This window comes from Psittacula echo (genome assembly GCF_963264785.1).
Source record: "Psittacula echo genome assembly, chromosome: 1".
In the NCBI taxonomy this organism is placed as follows: Eukaryota; Metazoa; Chordata; class Aves; order Psittaciformes; family Psittacidae; genus Psittacula; species Psittacula echo.
This window is the reverse complement of record NC_137735.1, coordinates 126,259,514-126,281,937: the sequence shown is the minus strand read 5'-3', so window position 1 is coordinate 126,281,937 and position 22,424 is coordinate 126,259,514. Positions and strand designations below refer to the sequence as shown.

At 36.7% G+C, this 22,424-nt stretch overlaps 1 protein-coding gene across 6 annotated transcripts in view; it reads right to left on the bottom strand.

Annotated features, from left to right (window-relative positions):
• ZFC3H1 (zinc finger C3H1-type containing) overlaps positions 1 to 22,424 on the bottom strand; it is a 42,734-nt gene continuing 20,310 nt past the window's right edge. For 3 of the 6 annotated variants that reach the window (XM_080614429.1, XM_080614430.1, XM_080614431.1), the window contains exons 13-35: positions 21,065 to 21,239; positions 20,740 to 20,871; positions 19,494 to 20,042; positions 19,307 to 19,416; positions 18,137 to 18,268; positions 16,955 to 17,076; positions 16,296 to 16,397; positions 15,811 to 15,927; positions 14,739 to 14,922; positions 12,978 to 13,164; positions 12,328 to 12,519; positions 10,158 to 10,395; positions 8,883 to 8,988; positions 8,607 to 8,805; positions 8,062 to 8,156; positions 6,974 to 7,084; positions 6,521 to 6,625; positions 6,258 to 6,423; positions 5,413 to 5,513; positions 4,138 to 4,239; positions 3,504 to 3,543; positions 1,418 to 1,480; positions 518 to 1,292 (exon numbers count right to left, since the gene is read on the bottom strand). In XM_080614429.1, coding sequence (XP_080470555.1) covers positions 1,155 to 1,292; positions 1,418 to 1,480; positions 3,504 to 3,543; positions 4,138 to 4,239; positions 5,413 to 5,513; positions 6,258 to 6,423; positions 6,521 to 6,625; positions 6,974 to 7,084; positions 8,062 to 8,156; positions 8,607 to 8,805; positions 8,883 to 8,988; positions 10,158 to 10,395; positions 12,328 to 12,519; positions 12,978 to 13,164; positions 14,739 to 14,922; positions 15,811 to 15,927; positions 16,296 to 16,397; positions 16,955 to 17,076; positions 18,137 to 18,268; positions 19,307 to 19,416; positions 19,494 to 20,042; positions 20,740 to 20,871; positions 21,065 to 21,239 — 3,466 coding nt within the window. In that variant the 3' untranslated portion in view covers positions 518 to 1,154. Of the gene's footprint in view, positions 129 to 517; positions 1,293 to 1,386; positions 1,481 to 3,503; positions 3,544 to 4,137; positions 4,240 to 5,412; positions 5,514 to 6,257; positions 6,424 to 6,520; positions 6,626 to 6,973; positions 7,085 to 8,061; positions 8,157 to 8,606; positions 8,806 to 8,882; positions 8,989 to 10,157; positions 10,396 to 12,327; positions 12,520 to 12,977; positions 13,165 to 14,738; positions 14,923 to 15,810; positions 15,928 to 16,295; positions 16,398 to 16,954; positions 17,077 to 18,136; positions 18,269 to 19,306; positions 19,417 to 19,493; positions 20,043 to 20,739; positions 20,872 to 21,064; positions 21,240 to 22,424 lie in introns of those variants that run through there. The other 3 variants (XR_013956500.1, XR_013956501.1, XM_080614432.1) reach the window with 3 other exon arrangements.

The following is a 22,424-nucleotide window of genomic DNA, read 5'->3' as shown; positions in this document are numbered from 1 at the left end:
TCCATCTGTGCCAAATCATCTCAAAATGGGGTTGTACCACTTGCATGGGTGATTTATGAAGATGGCAGACACATGGTCTTCACATTTGAGGTAAACAGCCTCATTGCTGGTTCAGTGACAGTAGATCCCTGCAATGTGCATGTAGTGACTTCATAAACTATGCCTCATTTCATTAAAGATGAAAAGAACAAAATGTAAACTACTTTCCATTACTGAAGTGGTATTACTGACAGGAATAGTTGTGAGACAAAAAGGTGTGTGCCTGAGGCAAGAGAAGAAAGACACCTACTGAGATGTAGTTATTCTACATCCACAATAGGTAGCTCAACCTCAAAATAACAAAAGACAACAGATTTATTAAAAAATCAGCCTGTATTGAAAACCTCTCTGTAAAACGACCTGTAATTCTGCAGGGTAGTACCAATGCAAGACAGATCAATATTAGCTTTCTTTAAACTGTTAAACTTTATTATAAATTAAAATTTCTTTACAAAAAATTGCACATAATTGACCACTCTTAGGTTCTGATGCACTGGCATTTGCAATAGTTTCTTTAATCTTCAAGTCTAATAGTCTCTGCCGTGAGTCCAATGCAGAAAAGGGCAGTAAGCAACCGTCTTAGAGCCTTCAAGTGCAAGAAGCATACTTGTGGCCACGGCAGTTACACTTTCCTTAAGAGCGGCTGCTTTTGTTTTAAATCCTGTAATGAAAAAGTCTCAAAAAAGGTTTTAAAAAAAGCAAAACCCCCACAATGGACTACTTGCTTTTTACTGTAAACACAGCCAAGTAAATTAATCCCAAACACGGATCTCTCAGGCATCAGTGAGAGTGTCAAGTGAATCAGGAAGAGCAAAACAAAAAAAGAGAGAAAATAAAAACATAAAAAATAATGTCTGTCATTTTGAGTAACTATACTTACGTAGATGACGTTATGAGAATCTGGCAGGGCCCAGAAGCAAGGCCAGACAGGGAGTTCATTGTTCCAGAGGAGGGTCACGTTAATTGTTTCCAGGTTCAAGGAAAGCAGACTGGAGACTTGATATGCTCAGCAATACTCATCTGCCTTAACACAGATCTTAGGCCTGGATCAGCCTGTAGAATCATTCAACTGATTTTGGCATTTAATAGGACTTATGGCTGACCATACACAGTGTTCAGTGATTCTTGCTTTCTGTTCTGCAAGTGTTTAAATTTAAAAGCTCATCTAGGCTGACTCCAACCTCTTGGCACTTGGAAACTAGTTTTCTCAGGTTATCAGTTTTACCTCCTTCTGACGCTTCAAACAAGAGTTGCTGTAAGAGATGGGGAAGCAGATATAAGATTTAGCCAAAGCTTGAGCATCACCACATCTATGGATATGGGATATGCAGAAAATTTATATGAAACCTCAAACTGAATCATAAGGAGAAAACATTACATCTTTCCACAGTGTTGCACATAGAGGTAACTTCTGAAGGGCTCTCTGATATAAATGATGGACCTGTAAAATAAAAACAATTATGAAAAGTCAGCAGTTTCATGGACTCAAAATGAGTGATTTGAAGCACAAAAATCTCCTGCAAACAACGTTTAAAATCCATTTAAAAAAAAAAGAAGTTTCAAAGTGTTCAAATGCTGCTAGAAGCAAAGGCAAGTTTATGTCCAACCTTAATTCTGACCCTTGTATGCACATGATTAATTGTATGAAGACACACTAGTTTTCTTCACAAGATTCTTGCCTCATTCATTGCACAGGATGGAACACACTCAGGGAATGAAGCACCTTACTATTTGTCTTTCATCACTCAATAGGTAGTTCTCAAGGTCTTGCTTATTGCATATCATGCCAACCCTGCAATGAAAATAACTGTTTCATAGGCTTTTCCTTCAGCATCTGTCTAGCTGTGTTTTCACAGCCTGTGTGCTTCTTTGCAACTCTCTAAAAAGAAAAAATGGTTTTACTGTTTTATGGGTGGAAACAGAGGACCAAAATGTTTTATGCAAGAACTCGCTCAAGTCTCCTTCAACTACTGATATCTGAAGTACCAACTTGAATCAGAGTCATTAAGTGAGGTATCTGTTGGCATTTTAAATACTAATACCCATTTTTATAATCATTTTAGCAAACCTTTACATGACCCCTGAAGAGAATAAATCAAGGGATCTCCAGGAACAGGAAATCAAGAGTCTGAATCACAATTCAATACCCTACCTGTTTACCAGAAACTGCTAACTGAAACAGTCACTGATTTGTATAAACAATTGTCAGTGCTCACTAACACCCCAAACTAAGGCTTGGCCCCCCCTCCCCCAAAACCCCAACTTTTCTGTGTGCACCTAACTTAAATGATTTAACTCTATACCATACAGTCAGGCAGCTGCAGAAGAAAAGCTCAGGATTTCTTCTGGGTGTAATCCAGCTACAATGTTTTACATATGCCTTCATCCACTTGGTTCATTTGCTTCAAGGACCCTCTGATTCATATGAAATACATTTTTCTAACTTTCTAACCAAACAAAGCAGAGATCTTTTAAGTCATCAGCCCCACTGGTGACTAAAAGGCAGTGCCTTAAAATGAAGTCCATCTAATACAATGACTGAAGCAGGGATCTGTGACTAATTACAGATTACACCAAAACATCAACACTTGAGACAGAATTAAGGTTGTGTAGGCAACCATGCCTTTGATATCTCCTGACTGTGAACTATTTGATCTTACAAACCAAGTAACTGTTTGCTTGGAGGATGTTCTTTTTAAACAGTCCTTTTAGAGGACAGTAAAAAAGAAAAGAAAATATTTCATATGTGAATCTAACAATAGCCATGCTACCCATTATGGGTCAGTTAAAGCTTCAATACTATTTCAGAAGCAAAGGACGCTGAGAATCAGCTGCTACATGGATGACAAAACCAGATACAGCAGAGAAGTAGTTCAAGCACCACCACCAAGTGGTGAGTCACAAACCCAGGGCCTCAAGATCCCTCACCAAACACACTTTCCACAAGCAGAAGAGTATTTTGAAGGTGACAGCAACAATACCTGGAAGATCCACTCTGCTTGAAAAGTGACTCACTTGCTGTGCAAAAAAACCTCTTGTATTTGTATAGAGTGATGAAAATATTTCCCTTTCCAAAGTACAAATGAGTAAACTTGTTATTTTTGGAGAGAAAGAACTGGTGTCTTTGGTGGGACTAGGAACTACTCAAACTCTTTACATCCACCGACTTAGCAGGCCCACCCTTCAAACTACTTGTAAAAGTAACCATTAGCATCTTCCAGCATAACAAGTCGAGCACAACAAGGCTGCACAAGTACTCATGATATAATTCTACAATTCTACCTTGATTGTCAAAGATACTTCTCACGCTTGAGGCAAATGCTTTGCTGTTTGTACATAAGAGTACTTAAAACTATCCAGAAATCTTGGGTTTAAGAGCTGACCATTGCTTTAGATAAAGCCAAGGTATGAAAAGATTTACAGAGCTTTGTAATTATTCATTTTAGCAAGCTGTGTTGACTTACTTCTCTTTGTCCCATTAGAAAGCATTCCGCAGCAATGGCTCTGAGGAAAAGAAATATATGAAAATATTTATTCTTGAATCATTTTAAACACCACTAGTGGCAGAACACTGACTGTGGAATGGAACTAAAAATTCCTTGAGAAAAAACTAACTTCCAATGATGTTAATCTACGGTGAAAAGATAAAAATAGCCATTTTTTTAAAAACAACCTTACATGAGCAAGAAATTTCAGTGGTTCCCACATTATGAACAAACACTGAAGGAAAAGATCAGTTCAGCATCACTGGACAATGGAGATTACCGCTATTGTGATATATAAAGGGGGGGTAGAGAGGGGGAGACAGAAGTCAATAATTGAATTAAAAAAGCAACTTGTAAATACATCATTCATATTTATCTGCATAATATCCACTCACATAAGCTTCCCCAAGAGGGAGATTCCATTCCTCATTTTAAAGAAGTGACAGTACCTCTGTCTGTTGTAACAAACAGTTACCATTTAAATAATAAGCTAATGAAAGAGAGACTTCCAATACAAGCCAAATTGGAAGGACATTTCAGATTTACCTTTGTGATGTAAACCTTATAAACAAAAGCAATATCTATGAAAACAGATGTATGACTGTTGCATTACATTTTCCAGATGGCCAGGCATGTTGGGATATTATATGTAAACATCTTGGCTTGCAGTTTCAGAATTTGAACATTGCTCTCCTCCCAGTACTGCAGAAGCATTCTGTAAAAGGCATTCATGAGAAAGGAACACTGCTCTAATCACTGGGAACAGAAAAGCAATCCAAAGATACAAACACATTACACAAAATATATTACACCTAACCTGAGCTAAGAGTTGCAATCAGGAAAATAAACCCAAGCCACCATATACAGCATTGACTGAACATGCTTTCAGAACAACAAAAAAAAAACCAAAAAAGTTGATACACTATCAGAGAATAACCAAGAAGTGTGAAATCAGAGAGAAAATGCAACGTTGGCACGTTACAAGATCAATTTTTAGCATGCACAAGGTAAGTGTACATTTGAAAGGAGATTAAACAGTTTTTGAGAGTCATGTGGCTAGCAGATACTCCTCAGTCAGTTCTGCTCACCCATTTCAGGTAGTATCAACACTTTCTAAGGAAACTGCAAATTCCATCTAGACAGAATCGTAACTTGGTTTAAAACGCAGCCATTCAACTTTGTGTGCCACAAGCAGGCACGTCATACTCTCCCCATGCCCCCAACCACACACACTTATTTCAAATCTTGTTTTGAATTCTTTTAGGTCACTGCTGATGACGAACAGTAAGTGTCTGGGGACTTTTCAAAGTTATTCATCAAGCATTCATGAGCTCAGTGCAGAATACAGTAACTCAAGGACTCGCCAATCCTGGAAGACTACATTTTGAAATCCTGCTCAAGTCAGAACTGGTGTGATACTCAATACATGAATAGGTTTTGTTTCCCCGTAAGATTTTTCTGAAAACTAAGAATGGTTTACCTTTGCTAAATAAATGTCAAGTTAAGCATTAAGGTAGTAGCACTGTTATTCACTGGTGTATCCAGCTTTATTTGTTCTATGCTGGAACTGTACTTTTCATTAAAAGACCAACAAGATTTTAATAGGAATCTGACATTTCTCTATACACTTGAATTTTTGACAACTTGTACTCATGTGCAATGCAGAGCTAATTCCTGTATAATTATAATATTTCTGTAAATAGAACAGAACCCTGTCAAATACAAGAAAGACTAAGATGATGTCAGAAGACACACTATGCCTCAAGCAACATGTAATGAGAGGAAGTGTTTAGCTTTTGTAGTAGAAAGCAAGTCATGCATATCTTGCACAAGAAACAGTAGTTATGATAACCAGCTTCATGTCTTGATTACAAATATTTTTACATACCTCAGTGCAAGTCCAGGATTAGTAGGCATGGTAGAACAAAACCGTTCCAAGGTTTTGGAATGTTCAGATTTTGGAATGCAGCTCAAATAAAAAAGAATTACCTGTAGAATTTGAATTATGAACATTAATCCACTTTATAGCTGTCTGATCTTGCTTAGAAAAGCGGAATGAAAAACTGACCAAAAACCTATGAACATTATGACTAGAGTGAGTTACCACCTACCAACCTTGTCACCTACAAACCTTATCCCTCAAGGGTACAGAAATCATTTTGTGTAATAAGAAGTTAGTGTCAAGTTGCTAACACCAATATTTTAGCCCTTCCAGCCTGCATTTTGTGAACAAAGAGAAATAGACTGGATGTTAGCAAAACGAGACCCAAACTTTTTGCAAGCTTTATTCTGTTTAAGTGCTCAACCTACTCTTTTTTCTCTTCTGTTTCTCAACCACTGTAATTTCTATGATCAAAACTGACAGCTTAAATACTGCTTCCATCTGCCAGTGTTACAGCTGTGCAGATACCTCTTGCTCAACCGTCTCTTTCCTCCCTTACACATTCTCCCTATTCTCTAGGAAAGAATAGTTTGTCATTAACAGCTGTATTCACAATATTAAAACATGCCATAATAAAGTTTTTTTGCCTTACACACCCTTTATTCAAAAGGTCACTGCTAGATACCCTTCTCAGTACACTACTCTCCTCAGATACTCATTTATTTTTCTACCAATTCCTAGCTCTCAGTGTTCATACACTACTAGTGCTGTATTAGAACAAGTAAATTAGAGGTACCTGTTAAAAAGTCAGCAGTCTGTTTAATTAAGGCTGTCCACAGACACATTTTTACCTTATTATGAAACTCATAATTGGTCCAATAATCAGCAGTACTAAAAGGAATTGGGTATCGTGTGGGGACTGTAACCAGACATCTGTTCACTAGGTCGGTAAAAAGCTTGAATTCTTGAACTTGGTTGCTGGATCCAACAACTTTGCTATTGACAAAAACAAGGTAACTGGAAGAAAAAAAAAAAAGTAAGAATAAAAGATGGTTCTGGTAGCCTTCACTTAATAGCTTTGAGATTGATTTACTTTCCTTCATGAAGAACTTACTCCAGCCAGATGTTCTGAACAGTTTCCTGCTGCATCACTGCTCCCAGAGCTGCTTCATATGCATCCAGTGCTTCACCAAAACTCGCATGGAGAGACTGGCACAAACTGTTTATATTAAAAGTTAAAAAGCATTGTACATCATGAACAATGCATGTTCTTATATATTAAGACGTAAGATGATCATGTGAGATGAACACTCTATTACTGTTCCCCCAGGGAAGGGCTTCTGGAAGACTTCTCAAGTGGAGAATTTAAGTTAATGTGCAATTTACAGCTCCATAAAATTGTCTCTATTGTGCAGCAGGCAGGTAGGTTCTCTAAGGACTGGCAGATCACTTACTGAAAGAACCCAAAGTGATATACCCTTATGCAAATAACAAATGTTCTGCTTTTGAAAATGAAGTTTACTCAGACTCAACAGCTGTTTCTCAGAAATACTTCAGAAAGTCTCACCAGTAGATCTGCCATAAATACGGGATTTGCTGGTTCACAACATCATCTGTAAGATCTTCTTTATAGACAGGTGATGTAAATTCAATTGGCATTGGAAAATTCAAGAGATATCTACAAAAGAAAAGAGTAGTATTAAATAAGAATATTTCTCTATATGAAGAGTCCTATGTGGATGCAACATTTAGTTCCTAAATCCATTTCACGAGACATATTAAAAAAAGATGCACTTTTCCTATATTTTACTTAGCTGTATCCAGATACAATTTATACAGAAAATGTTACACAGAAATACAGAAAGCACGTACTCCCTCATTATGTACAAAATTAAATGTCAATTTGTATCTCACACTTTCCTCTCTCCACATAAAATACATCAAGTTACGTGCAATCATCTACATACAGTCAGCTAAACTGCATTGCCACTACCAAGTTTAACATAAACAAATGTAAGCAGGAATAAAATCTAACACCTGACTTGAAGATAAAAACACTTCAAAGCCTAATCTGCTTAAGTGTTAGCACAGAAGGTCTTCCTTTGAAGGCCTTCAGAGGCATTTATTTTGACTATAGCGAACTTGCATATCTCAAAACTTCAGGAAGTCTCACAACTATGTGCTAAAATTCACGTGGAAAATCAGCAGGCCAGATATGAACCTGTACCTTCGCAGCAATAATAATCTACTGATTAATAACATGCTGGACCTCTGGATTGAGGTCATTTGCAAGTCTCTAAATCTAGTATTTTAGGTATGCAATTTTAGGCTCCTAGCTTGGGGAAGGGGAACAAACCTCTCGAAAAAAAAAACCCCACAAAACAATTTTGACATACATGAATGATTTTCATTGCCCAAACCCAGACTTCCAACTTGTTGGCTGTTTCATCTTTAAATGCTTGTGGTTTTACAATTTAGTGTACATACACAAACGACAAATATAAACCTTATAAACTACCAAATCATAATTCACTGAAGTTTGAGGAAAACACGCCAAGCTAAAAAAAGAGGTATTTAGAACTTCAAGACCGTCTTGTTTTTCAAGACAATGCCAATATTACTGAAACTTAAACACAAAAAACATTCTAAGTGTACCTTAAGAGATCTATGGGACCATGCTGTTGGCATGTATTCTCAAGGAAAGCTTCCAGAAAATCTTGCAACAGTGGAAGAACACTGCTTGACCTTTCCTGTTTGGGGGGTTTATTTTTTAAAAAGAAAAAAATTAAAATCAGACATCAACCTGAAAATGACAAGAACAATTTAAGCACAATAAACAAACAAGTGGTGTGTCTTATCTCTGCAATACTCCATTGTCTTCATTCTCTCAAGAATCAAGTCTTAACTGGGTGAGTCAGCCAGCAGCAGATAAAAGCTCAAAACTTACAGGGTTTATGGTGAGTATAAATTATTCTTAATAAGCGTATTAAACATGAATTACAACAATCTGAGCTATAACTTTATTATTTCCTGTAATTCCTTTGACTATTTTTAATCATGTCACTAATTTTATCAACTCCATTTTTCTCATCTTTATAAAGGAATACTAGACATTACAAAAGCATTGTGAGGAGTAATCAAAAGTCCAGACTTTATAAAGCCAACAGATCAACAAAATGAGTTTTGGAGTTGAGCATTACCTGTGAAACAAGGAATTTACACAACTGATAAAAGATTTCTGCATTCTGAGGATTCCTCTCAAAAGCTCCAACCCACACGTTGTAGGCGTTGTCACTCTGCTCCATCTGCAAATACAAGGTGGCCAAACTCCCCAAGAGCTGACAGTTGTTAGGGCAGATCTCCAATAAAGATCTACAAAGTTGTGCAGCAGACTCCCACCTTTAAAGAAAAGTAAATGTAAGTTTTCAAAAAAGCAGTTGTGTTCTCCAATTAAAAAAAGTCTTGAAACAATTTACCTTTCCAGAAGTTTCAGCAAAGCTAGCATGTTTCTGTAGAGAGGAAAGCAGACAGGTATTCTTTCATCAGCCTCAACGCTTTCATCAGTGCATGCTTTGACTGCATCTTCAAAACAAAAGTGTAAAATCAAGTGTTAGACCTCAAGCAAATGTCAAAGTTATTTGAAGCCTTCACATAATAAAAAGTCACATTTAACATAATGAAAATAAGTAAGTGTGGAAAAACATTTGTAAGAATGCTGCTTTTGCAAATGCTTAAACCAAGACAAAGATTGCCATCTTTGGAAAAGCTTTCTTAATACCTATCACCACAGTGCAAAGACAAAAGTCTTTCAGAAGTTTTATCCCTTGCTTTTTTAAAAAGCAAAAAACCATCCTACCAGTGAAATGTTAAAGCCACATTAGAGATAGCAGTGTATCCCCATATTTAAAACTTCATTCCAGGATTGCTGGCACTGCTGCTGAAAGCTACTGAGTTAAAGAAAGCTCCTATAGGGTATTATTTTTCTTCTCAGCATAAGAAGTTACCCAATAATGAACACTCCGCTCATGGCTAGACTGCCTTCTCTTCCACAGCTGGACTACTCAATTGATCCCTGAGTATTTCCACACTGCATTACCACCTGTAGCACAGATATATTCTCTGAGGCAATTCAATACTGCTGCTGGCTAACACATTAAGTACTGACATTTATAAAGGCTACCTTTGGCAGCACCACAAGTCAAGAAGTCAATTTCTTCTAGTATTTTTTACATCTCAAAAAATAATAAAAAAAAATTCTGTTTACTTAAACTTTGAGTGAAGGCACACACATGCATCGCTCTGTCTCTTTTAAGGGAACACACTAATCTTCCAGGAAAGTAAGTTCCCAGTAAACATATCCCATTGAGGTGAGGAAGGGTACAAGAAAAACAACAGAAGCTCAGCTTAATGCTTGCATAAGCCCAAGAAAATGCTCCGAGTCAGACAGTCACAAGCCACTAGCCTTTACCTTGCCAGAATATCATAGGTTCAGAGAACAAGCGTGGCTTTGACCCATAGGTGAAAAACTCAGAGAAAAAGTGCGTGTGCTTTGCATGTGAGTTCCTCTCACTTTCCACTCAAGAACATGGACTTTCCTCACTACTCTGATCAAATCAAATGTCCACTGGATTAACATCCCAATAGTTTAACAGTCATGAGCAATATTGCACAGCCTTGAAATTCCAAAAGTTGGATAATATTTCTTGATACAAGTGAGTAATGTATTAGGTAGTTTACCTCCTTAATCTTACCTTCAAACATAGCTAACAGTGTATCAGGATCAGTTTTCACATCTTGAACTGTTTCCCATGGTATTAAAAATGGCTCTTTTTGCATGATCCTTGAAGGACTGACATTAGCTGGATCATAAAACTTGACTGGAAGAATGCCAAATTCAGTTACATGTATGTAAGTCAGCCAAGCCAAGCAACGGTCACTTACAGTAAGATGTTCTGATATTATCTTTTCATTTGCTGATTTTAAAGCATTCTGTAAAGGTTAAAAGAAATACATTATATTTCAGCCATAAAACATTTAAGATCTAAGAATAAGAAAAGGAAACAGGAAGATTAAGTTCTAACATTCTCAAACCTTTTCCACAGAAAAGACAGGAATTCTTTACATCAATCACGACATTTGGCTTATGTGAACGTGTGACTGTGTTCAAACCACATGCATAATTACTAATAAGGGGTTCAGAAAAACTGTAGAAGATTGTTATTTGGAAAAACGAACAGAGGCAGACTTTGAAAACATGCATCTCCCAACACATGCTCCATTTTTCTGCTTAATTCTTGGACAATCACTTCCAGTTGCATAGAAATAATTAGCTCTAGAGAATACATCTATAAGTTGGATTGAGCTTGCTATATCCTACTGCATTTTGTTGAGGGATTTTTGTTTGTTGGGTTCTAGTTTTTTGCTGGGTTTTGGTTTTGGGGTTTTTTTGCTGTTGGGTTTTTTTTTAAGTCCTAGTTATTCAGCCACTAAGCTACAGCTATTCAAATCTACTGAAAGCACACTTTAGACATACTGTTGTTGGAAACACTGGCAACAAGGATACTGCTTCAAATTCTCCTACCAGCCATAGGCAAAACTAGAATAGCCCAGTTAAGCTGGCAGATCCCACATAAAAATCATTACAGCATGCAATCAGACAAAAGTCTAAACACAATTGTTCTTAAAACAGAACAGAATCTCATGGCCAGTAATGTGTCAACATTTTTCTGGATAAATGCAGTATGATCAAAGACTGTACTTTCACAGGAATGAAAGTACATGCAAATACAGGCAAAATTCAGCAGGACACTTGCCCTGCAATGGGAAAACCTGAAGTTTTAAAATATTTCACTCATTCAGCCTGCCAAATAGTTACTTCAGGAATCTGCTTTCAAGTTTTCAGAGACACTTTGCTACTTACTCTGAAGTAGCATTTACTCAGAAATTATTTCCTCTTAAATATGGTTAAAAAAATCTTTCCCCAAGAAATTCTTTTCAACTACACATTTCAAATTAAAATAAAAAAAAAAATTGGTTTTTTGATAATGTTTTGGGGAAAGGTAAGAAAAAACAACGTTATTCTCCCATTTATGCTGGATTTCCATGTCAATTTGACACAAACTGAGTTTTTTCTCTTTGCTTTTTTTGTTCATTCAGTCAAACATTCAGAGTTACATTTATGAGTACTGCTGCATTCAGAATAGCTTTTGGAGAAAGTCAACACAGCGTTACACTTCCCTACTTAAACTACAGCTATGAAAAAACCAAAAGCGTTACAGCCTTAAACCACAGAATTTAGAACCTTTCAGAGTGTAGCAAGCCACACATGCCATCTGCTGGTAGGAATGAATCCACTTGCAACTGACACTACAGCAGCTCCCACTTTGAGCAGGGGCTTATGTCAGCAGCACTGTTTCTCACCTTCATCCACCACTTTGTCTACAGAACAGTGACTTAAACTCTGTCTACAGTCACAATAAAAGCTGAAGATAACTCCATGACTGAGCTGGGCAATGCTTTTAGGTAGCAGCATACTATGCTCTTTCCCAAGAACTACTGGTTTGATAATCTCTGTAGCAATAAATATTAGAGTACTTGAGGCAACACATTAGTCACAGGCACTTCTACAGTTTACCAGAAATCAAAAGGTAAAGCAATTCCCTGGGAATTATTTCAAAACATAATGGTCTACACTATTAGCTACAAAGCAAAGCAGAATAAAAAAATAAAATAAAATAAAAAAAAAAAAGATATATCCAAATTTTAGAATGGCATCATCTCTCACAAAAGAAGTCTCTAGGAGAACTCCTTCAGCAAATAAAGGAAGGAATAGTTCCTTCTGAAGTTGACACTATCACAGTCACCGGCATTATCAAGTTGAAAGTATGAAGACAACTACTGGGGTGGGAACCTGGAAGTTACCTGCAGCAGAGCAAGAGCGTTCTGATGTCTTCCCGTAAATAGGCTTAAGTGAACCCTGTACAAGAGAGTCTCCAGTAGCTGAAAGGACACGAGATGTTGATTTTCTTCTCCCCCTGTCACTTCCACTAGGAACCGTAGCATCCTCCCACATACGTAGTCTTTTCCATCAAAGGAATTTTCCAAACTCAGAAACTAGAGAGAATTAATTCATATTAATAATCAGAATACTAGTGAAGCTTCTTTGTTAAAGTTTAAAATCACATGAATCACAAACTTTGGATGATGTCCTTCACCACCTTATGAACCATATTTCCCTCCCTCACAGTAAATTTTCAGGTTAAACCTCAAAAAATACTGTTTAAATATTAATGATCAAACAGTTAAAAAATTTGCAAGCTTAAGTAACAAAAAAATAAGAACTGCCACATCTTGATTTAAAATAACTTATTACCTGAGGAAAAGTGGTAATTTCTACAAGTATCCTGCAAACAGAACTTTGAACTGCTTCATTTTTTTGAGCAACATTTGAGTTTTCAAAAAGCTATAGTGATCTTCCTTTCACAATTTCCCTGTCACATGGACTGGTTTTCAGCAGTAAAAAAATGCACACTTAATGAACATTTCACATAGACTTTTCTTCCTTCACTTACTGTCCACCAGAGTTGGTAAGAGGGAGCATATCCCACTGCTGTTTCACACATTTCCTGTACCTCCTCCTTGGTTCCTCTTTTTGAGAAGAGTTTGAGGTAATGACACCAAATCTCAGCATTTTCTTTGTTGTTCTCAAGGGCTCGAGCCAAAACATTTAAAGCAGAATCTAAACATTCAGACGATGAGCTGTAAAAATTAAAACCCCCATATCAACTATGTTAGCATGACGACTTACACAATATCAAATATGAGAATGGATGCCTATTATTAGAATGGAAGTGTCACAGAGTTTGGGGTTTTTTTAGCACGTGCTGTCCTTCACTATGAAAGTTTCAAAGTTTCATTAAGTTTTCATTCTTCAAAGATTATTATTAGGTGCAGTTTTAATGCATGGAAAACTAATAACTTTCCTAGGAAAAGAGTGCCAATTCAAATAAAAGTCTAATTTAATTGAAAATGAGCAAGATTCATCTGTAAGCAGAAGTCTCAAGCTGCAATCATATAAAGGCATTTACATCATACAGACTTGAAAACTTAAGTAGAAATTTCAAAGGCTTGGTATAGTAAGTTGGAATATTTTTGCTATGTATTTACTTTCTACAGTCAAACATAAGACTTTATTCCCTATTTCTATGTATGTCATGCAGGTTTTTGCTGCCTCTAAACCATTATAAAAGGAGATTTTACTTCGAGAGATCTATCATGAGATGATACCAACTAAGTAATTAAATATTAACTCAAAGTAACTGTCTTCCCAACCCCCTCTATCACCACTGCCACCTACTGAACATTTCTTCAGAGTACTGGGAAGGAGAGGGGGGAATAGGGGAGGCAGCTGCTTTACGAAAAGTATGCATTGGTCTCCATCAGGTTCTCTCTGTTCTTTTCTTTGTCTTTTTCCAAGTACACTTATACTTAGTGTGCTCTTCTCACCCTGCCACTTGCTAGTAGTATTCTAAGCACTGGCCTTTCCAGTTCTATCCCTTCTAGTGTTCAGGCAGCTGCTGATACAGCTAAACTGGTATTTTGCTACATCTTCCACTACCCACAGTTTGCACAGGGCTTCTAAAAAGAGAGCTGATCCTCTTCATTCCCTTACCCCCTGCAGCAGCTGCTTAAGTTAGTACCACACTATTAAAATCAAAGTTCATTTCCAGAATGAAACCATCATGACAGAATTCCTACTGAAATGATCTGCTTGCCAATAAAAACATGGTATCCTAGGGAATAATTTAAAGGAACAGAGACTGAAGAAACTTGGAAATCCAAAAGTTAAAAAAATACAAAATATGAAACTGAGTGCTCAACTGGGACACTTCTAGATGGATAAAATCATATAGCAGAGGTGTTCATATAAGAAAGCTTTCTGATTAAATTAATTTCAAGCATTATTCCAACAATTCACTCTGTCAAGGAGAAACTGATTTATTAGCCCACTACTTTATCACTGGAAGTACAACATTCCACTGTAATCTTCGGAATACATTAGACTGTGCACTTTTCAAACACAAACTTCTATTTCTCCCACACTACTTTCCATCAACTTCCATTCTGAATCAGAACCTACCTAAAGATAAGGCATCAGTGTAACTTATTACTACATACTACACTGTATACAGTAGGAAGTTTAATCTGTTTTTTTTAATCTGCTTTTAAGTAATTATTTGTGGCATTATTGAAGAAAGCTCTTTAAGAACTGAAAGGAAACAATCATAGCAGCATGAAAGCACAAAATCAAGTCCAAAATGTAGCAGACTTACCCCTCATTTTGATTCAAGTATTTGTATGCAAGCTTAATCCAAAGCTGTACATCACTGGGGTTTTCTTGGACACTTGCCTCCAGGTTGGAAATCTCATCAGTCTCACTGGTAAAATACCGGACATCATCTGGAGTCACCACGGTATCAAGGTCTGAAACTTCTTTTTTATTTTCTGTGGGCTGAGCTGCAGATAATAAAAAGTTTCACTTTTCTAAATGTTTCTTTTCAAAATACAAGCAACCTGTAAGATTACAATTCACACAAGGGGTGGCATTTACATATTTCAAGTATAGCCACTGACCAAAGAAAAATATGGTTATTTCAACATCATTTAAAACTTAGAACTGCACAGTCTGTAGAAAACTGGTTTTACTTCAAACACAAACACAAGAATGCTTAGTGGCAAAAAGGCTGCTTCAATGGACATCAATTAACACAGTTCATTAGGGAGCATTAGGAAATAGATGTAACTGACAAAGAAAAAATTGTCTCAATTCCGAATCTCTGAAAAACCTTTTTACAGGCTTTGCTAACAAATCCTAAAGCTCTCGCTTGCATGAGTCACATATGAAACACTGGCTGGTTACTGATGCTTCAGCAAGCTTCTAAGTCTCAAATGTCGCTTAAAAGTAGCTTTTTTAAGCTCCTGACCTAAACACCAAACAGTAACTCTGTACAAACTTGAGATACCCAACACATGAACTTTTACTACTTGTAGTTCTGGGAGGAAAAAATAAAAATAATTAAAAAAAATCCTAATGGCATATAGGCAAAGCTGAAACATTCTAATAGTTCCCTATGTTCCTTTTAAGAACAGGTAAGTAAAAATTCTGACTTAACATCCTGTCACACATTATACTAGATACTTTTTCCTTAAATACAACAAATTCAGATCAAACTTTTCCCAAAGATTTATACAAACTAAAGTTTGCATGCGGGAAATAGGAAGTGGAGAACTATACAAAGCATTGGTCTTCTTCAGAACCACTTGAAAAAGCAGGTGTTGAGAAGAGGCTGGTAGCTATTTTCTCCCAGTGCTCTTTTTTTAACAGGTGCCACACATCCAGTTTACCATATTTAGTAGGTCCAGTGAACTGTTCCTCATCACCACTGCTACTGTCTACCGAAGGTTTTCTCCAATACCTGGGTCTCCATTTCCTTTTTTCCTTCCATGTTGTAAACGGAGGTACTATAAACAAGCAAAGTAGAAGAAGCTGGTTTACTTTTCTCTGTTCAAGCTTAAAATATCTTTGCTAATAAAGATTTTAAATAACACATACTGTGGGTGCAACACAAGTGCGTAAGTCAACACTACTTATTTAAAATCAATTGTGCTCAAGTACATATGTCATTTCTTCCAAACTGGACTCCAAAACTATACTGCCTTTGAACAAGCTCTGCTGCTTTTAATTTGCCTTCAGCAGAATTTATAATACTGAGATACATAAACTAAGCAGCAAAAAAAAAAAAAAAACCAAAAACCTTGGTTCATAAAATCATTAAGGTACTTACATGATTCAAAAGTTTAGATTGTATTTCATCTATCAAAGTACTTACCATGATTTTTACTCTCATTGATGTTGCTGGCCAGAAGAACAGCCATCTGATCCACTGACATACGGTCTCTGTTTACACCAAAAAGTTTTTCAACATATTTTTCTGAAACAAGAATATTTGTATCTTAGGTAAACACAAAACTGAAAATGGATACACTGTAACTTAACAGTAATTTAGCACAAACCATGTTGAACTCATGAAGTTTTAACTGCTTCAAGAGGTATGGCATTTTAACATACGAGAAAAACGAAATGAAAACATGAAAGAAACCTGTTTAGCAACTCTATCCTGTACTGCAACAGCACTGTTACAAAAGTCCAGCTCTGCTGGAATAGGCCAGGGCAGCAGTTACAAAAAGTAGCGAGGAAAGGGAGAGGGAAAGACCGCACGCCCACTGCTCCCCAGTACTCTGAATCCCAGCAATATTTTATTTTTTGAGTTAAATGTTCTACAGATCCATGTTCTTTACTTCCTGTAAAGACACCAAGGTAACTACCTACTGCAAAGGATTGGACAACTGCAGAAACCTATTTTTTCATACAGCTGTATCTTATACATTGCTTTACGTCAAAGTCCTTGTACCCAGAGCTTTTAATGAAAGCCATTCCCTTCAGAACTGAATCTTCGTATGCAGAAGTGAAAGAAAGACTCTTAAAAACCTGTGGCAGCGCTGATTTCCTCATCAGTGCTTTTTTCTGAACAACCAATCAGTTCTAAATTGTAAGACAGAATATCTTGAAACAGCTGCTTGCGGTTAAGAGTGCAATCTTTCATGTGCTGCCTGAAAAAAACAAATAAGCAATTAATAGATTTATCACAACAAAAATTTAGTAAGACTTCTAACTAGAAAGTTAGTGTTAGTACATGCTCAGGTGAGGCATAAAGAAAATAACGCCCACAGAAAACACTTCAGTCTGCTTTGACATTTCTGTTAAATATGTTTAGGTCTTCTCTAAACTTAAGCCTGCATCAGGAACTTAATCCTGGTCTTCATTATTTCATTATAGCCTTACTCTTAAAAATAAGCCTCTACAAACTTGTTTCACATTAAAACACACTATTTAGAACTCTGCAGGTCAGAGAAGGTAATTATAAAAACTACATATCATTTGTATTTAAAAACACTTGAACTATGGTTTGACGGTAACAGCTAAAAGCTGATCAAAAAGCTGTCTGCCACCAAAAGGGGGGAAAAGTAAAAAAAAAGCTGAAGTCCACTCCAACTGTATTTTTCCAGTAGTTCGATGTTTCCAAATTGAGTTTATTCCTGACCAATTCATATGAGTTTTCTCTTTACCTACACTGTGCAACACTGTTTAGAAAACTATTTTTAATATAATTTAACATTAGGCTTCAGAAACTTACCCAGTATTTACACAGAAAACTAGAATTCCACTACTACAACAGTATTTTTTAATATAATCACATAATATTTAGTACATGCCTTATTTTGGTTAGCAGCACGATACATCTCTAGGGTGCTTAACAATACCAACCACTACCTGAGGTCCATGATGGTTTGAAATTATGCTATAAAGCAAGAGGAGTTCTATCTGAATTACAGAACAACCAAAAGGTAAAATATTATTTAACAGTGCATGCTGCTTTTCTAAATTTACTGCTAAAAAGCCTCTTTTCTTCACGGCTTAGGTGAAAGCAGTTTTTTCCAACCAACAAAGTGTCTGCAATAAAATATTAAAAATAACACTTTTCTAGAATTTGTGCATAGGATCATAAATCCAGACCTTTTAAAGAACTGTAAAGCATGCCTATTTTCATCTTTGAGTCAGACATCTAGAAGAGAGGCTTAGTTCAAGAGAGCATAATTAAGAACAACTCACCACCGACAGTCATCATCATTACATGTGCCTGTTAAATCAAACCGGCAGAAACACTGTTTTGGCTCAATCATATTGCTATATGTTAATGAACTGAGGTACAGTTTTTCCTTAGTTCGAAAATATGGACTAAACCTAAAACAAAAAGAGTGTATTATTGTGACAAAGCATACAGGACATGACATCAGTTCAACTAAGCAAAACATTTAATATAATCCCTTTTTCTGTATTAAAACTCATTATTTCCAAAACCCTATTACTAACCAAAAGTATCACTGACCTATGAGTTAAGAAGGGGAAAACAGTGAGAGAGGGAGGGAAAAAAAACCCCAGTATTTTTCAATCTGAACAGATTCTGTTCTAGCATTCTCTTCTCCCTTAGGTGCAGAATTTCATTCACATAAAAACAGGAAGTGTAATAGCAATCCAGTAGGGAAAGCAAACTACTGAAACTAAATTTCAGTTTAGCTCTAGAAAAGCTGCACTCTTAGGACCTAGTGAGCCTAAGATCAATGTCAAGTAGAAGTATAGAGAGAATGTTAAAATATTAACCTGAGAAAAAAAAAGTAAAAAAAAAAGTCAGATTTTAGAATGTATAAGCAAACAAAAGAGTCTGAAGTGAGCATACAAATGCTTGGTTTAAACATTTAGCTAGACTATAACTACGTCTTTTATGACTTCTAGATCCTTAAGGAAGTGAAGCCATGACCTCCTGCATAGATAGCAACCTCCATCTTTTGCTAATCAAGATTAAAAAAAAAAAAAACCCAAATGGGTTCATGGTAGGATTCAACACTGATTTAAATAGCAGACACTTTTCTAGAATTTCATGTGTAGAAACAAAACTCTCTGGTCAGAAGACAGATGTGTCAAACTGATTACACTTGCAGGCGTCTACTTTAGCCTACTTTATGTCGAGATGAATCATTACAGTCACGCCTCCTTCCACTGAGCAGGAATCCAAAAATAGGTGGTTGGCTCAGTCTTGACTCAGACTACATATATCCTAGCCAAGTTTAAAGACTGCATAATAAATATGCTTCCATTAATTCTTTCCTGGATTTTAGATTGCTTCATATTTTTTAAGATTCAGTTACTCAGGACAAGCAGTGAATAATATTTGAACAAAATCACACAAACACATACACAAAAAGGCTGCTACAGTTTTCATACCTGTAGGATTTAAATACTAGAAGAGGACTATGATATGGTTCAAATGGGTATGGTTTTGATTCAGTTTCTTTACTTTCTGATGTATCAACATCCATGTCCACTGAAATTTCCTAGGAAACAAACAGATATACAGCAATTGCAATGCCATCTAATAAAGACATGTTTTAAAACGTTTTAAAATATTTACCTGACCACACAACAGATCTTCCTTAGGTACTACAGAGGCAGTACTTTTCTCTAGAAGCTCTTTCAAGCTGTCAGCTTTAGCATAAAGTTTTTTCAGTTCATCAATATTCAACCCAAGGAATAGCTCAGGCTCCTCCGCTGCCTTTTTAGAAAGTTTGTTTATAGTTTCTTGCTTTGGAGTGTCCATGTGTTTAAGATTTGGTTTAGTGAAAGAATTGGATTCTTTGAAGGATCTCCTTCGTTCTCTGTTGGAATGAGACAGAACTTCATCATCAAAGTAGTTTTCTTCACTATCCAAAGACAATTTATCCTGTGTGAGATCATGAAGTGATGGCTGAGGTAACGCAAATTCAGATTCCTCTTCTGCATGAGGTGCAGTATTTGACTGTTCCTTGGTTTGAAGTGCACGGGCCTCTTTCAGTTTCTGAATCTTTAGAGCATACTCCTGCTCTAGTTGCTGTAATCGTTTTTTCTCTAGTGCAATCAATTCTGCTGAATGCTTTTTTGGACTTGATGCAGGGGAGTTCTCCAATTTCAACATTTTGTTTGGCTGAAAAGGAAAAAAATTCCCCTTTATTTTCATGGTTACTGATCTCTTGACAGGAGGTGAATGAAACATGGGCAAGATACTTAATTTAGAGTTTATGAAAGCACATTTTCAACTCTTGCCAGAAAATTTCAACAAAGAGAAGGAAAACCTCAAGAGTTTGACACAATTTAACTGGCAGGTTTGCAGGTTTTCGATAAAAAGTACACTACATCATGTACAGAGCTTCAGCAGAAGTTCTGGCCACATTTAAAAGGTGAGCTATAAAACAAGTATACGCAGTGGTGTTGGATGGCTGGGGAGAACACAAAAAGGAAAATTTACATAAAGATCTTAGCTTTTTTTCCCCCACTCTGTATTTTGTTTTTTCAAAAGAAGATCGTATCCCCTCTTCAGCATCTTTGCTAGTTTTAACAAGATCACTGATGCTCTATAGACAGTAAAGTACTTGCTTCCTTCACAAGAATACAGCTGCTCATTATTTATCTATTACTGACATCCCCCTGGCACAGGAATGTAGGCTTTAAACAGTTTTTCTTCTTAAGTGATTAATTCTTGTTCTGTTGAATTCTGAAAAGAATTCTCACAACACTTTTGAAATCTTTTCCTATTTTCCTGAAATCCCATTTGAACTAGGTTTCCTACTCAAAACTGCTACTGCTTTTCAAGTACAGCATGGTTTAAAAGCATGCAGACTTACTGCAAGGTGATCTTGCTCTAGTTTTCGCTTCCCAATTTCCTTACTTGCTACTGCTTTTGCTCGAGCAAGTTCTTCCCCATATTTTAATGCCAGAGCTTTCTTTACTGTAACTCGTTGTTGAACTTTATGAATCTGAAAAAAAAAAAAAGGAAAAAGAAAATGCATACTTTCAGATATGATCACATAATAAAACACAATCGCAATCAGCAAAGGTGTGAGAATTAATGACTAATGCAAAGAAAGCCTAGTGCCTCAAAAAACTCAGCCTTCCCATTTCAAGATTTCTATCCGTAAGAAACAAAACAAAAAAAAAAATTCACGTTACTTGTTCCTGAAGCTTCTTGAGAAACATCTTATTCACATTCAAGATTTTCTCTGTTGCTTGTAGCTGTTCGGCCAGTTTGTTAATTTTATTTTCAGCAATTCGAACATTCTCCCTCTTCTTGGCCTCTTGTTGCAGTAAATGTTTCAAGACAGATTCATCCTTCATCAACAGAAGTCTAAAAGTAGAAAAGCCATGTAACAAAATTTTTTCCAAAGGTTTTTCAGAGCTGCTGCTGCCCCTCTGAAACCTTAGTTATTTAAGAACCCAGCTCTTTTTCACTTAAATAACATTCTAAGTTTCTCCAGACAGTTAATATCCATAAGAAAATAAATACTGGTAGTACATCCAGCAGATACCAGTATTCCATGTTCAGCATGTCAGTATAAAGCAGTGTTCTGGGTTCAGCTTTAACAGTTATTTTTCTTCTACTTAGTAGCTAGTGCAGTGCTGTGTTTTCAACTTTAGCCTGAGAACAACAGTGATAACACCAATGTTTTTAGTTGTTGCTACGTAATGCTTACTACAATCAAGGACTTTTCAGTCTCATGCTCTGCCAGTGAGGATGGGCATGGGAAACAGCAAGGAAGCAGAGACAGAACATCCCACCCAAACTAGCCATAGGGGTATTCCATACCACAGCACATCATGCCCAGTATATAAACTGGGGGGAGTTACCCAGAAGGCCCAGATCGCTTCTCGAATAGGGCATCAGTTGGTGGGTGGTGAGCAATTGTATTATGCATTACTGCTGTTTATTAGTTTTCTTCTCCTTTTCCCCTTTTACATTCTCTCATTTCCCTTATTACTGGTGGTACTGGGTTTGTGTTATACCTTAGTTACTGTTTTTTATCTCACCCCATGGGAGTTACATTCTTTTGTTTCTCCTCCCCATCCCTCAGGGAGCGGGGGCGAGGGGGGCAGGGGAAGAAGGGAGAGAGTGAGTGAGCAGCTGTATGGTTTTGAGTTACCAGCTGGGCTTAAACCACAACAAGCAGATAAATACCCCACACACAACCCCCCCCCAACATTCTAGTTATGAGGACAGGGGAAGGCAAGCAAGTGATGTATCTTTAATACTGTTATTAACATTAAGATACCCAAACTGCACATGTTCTTGCTTTCTGTTAAGTAAGAAAGCAATTCTTCCTCAAGGCACATACACACATTAGTAGACTACAAGTCATAGTATCACAGCACAACAGCAGAGTAATTAAGTACAACAAGTTAGGCATTAAAGGACACAAGACAAAGACTTAAGACAGATGGGTGTGAATAAAGGGAGGAGGGAAGTGTCCTTCAGCTGATATATGACCATAGACCAGTTTGCTAACAAGACCACATAGAAATAATTAAGTAGCAA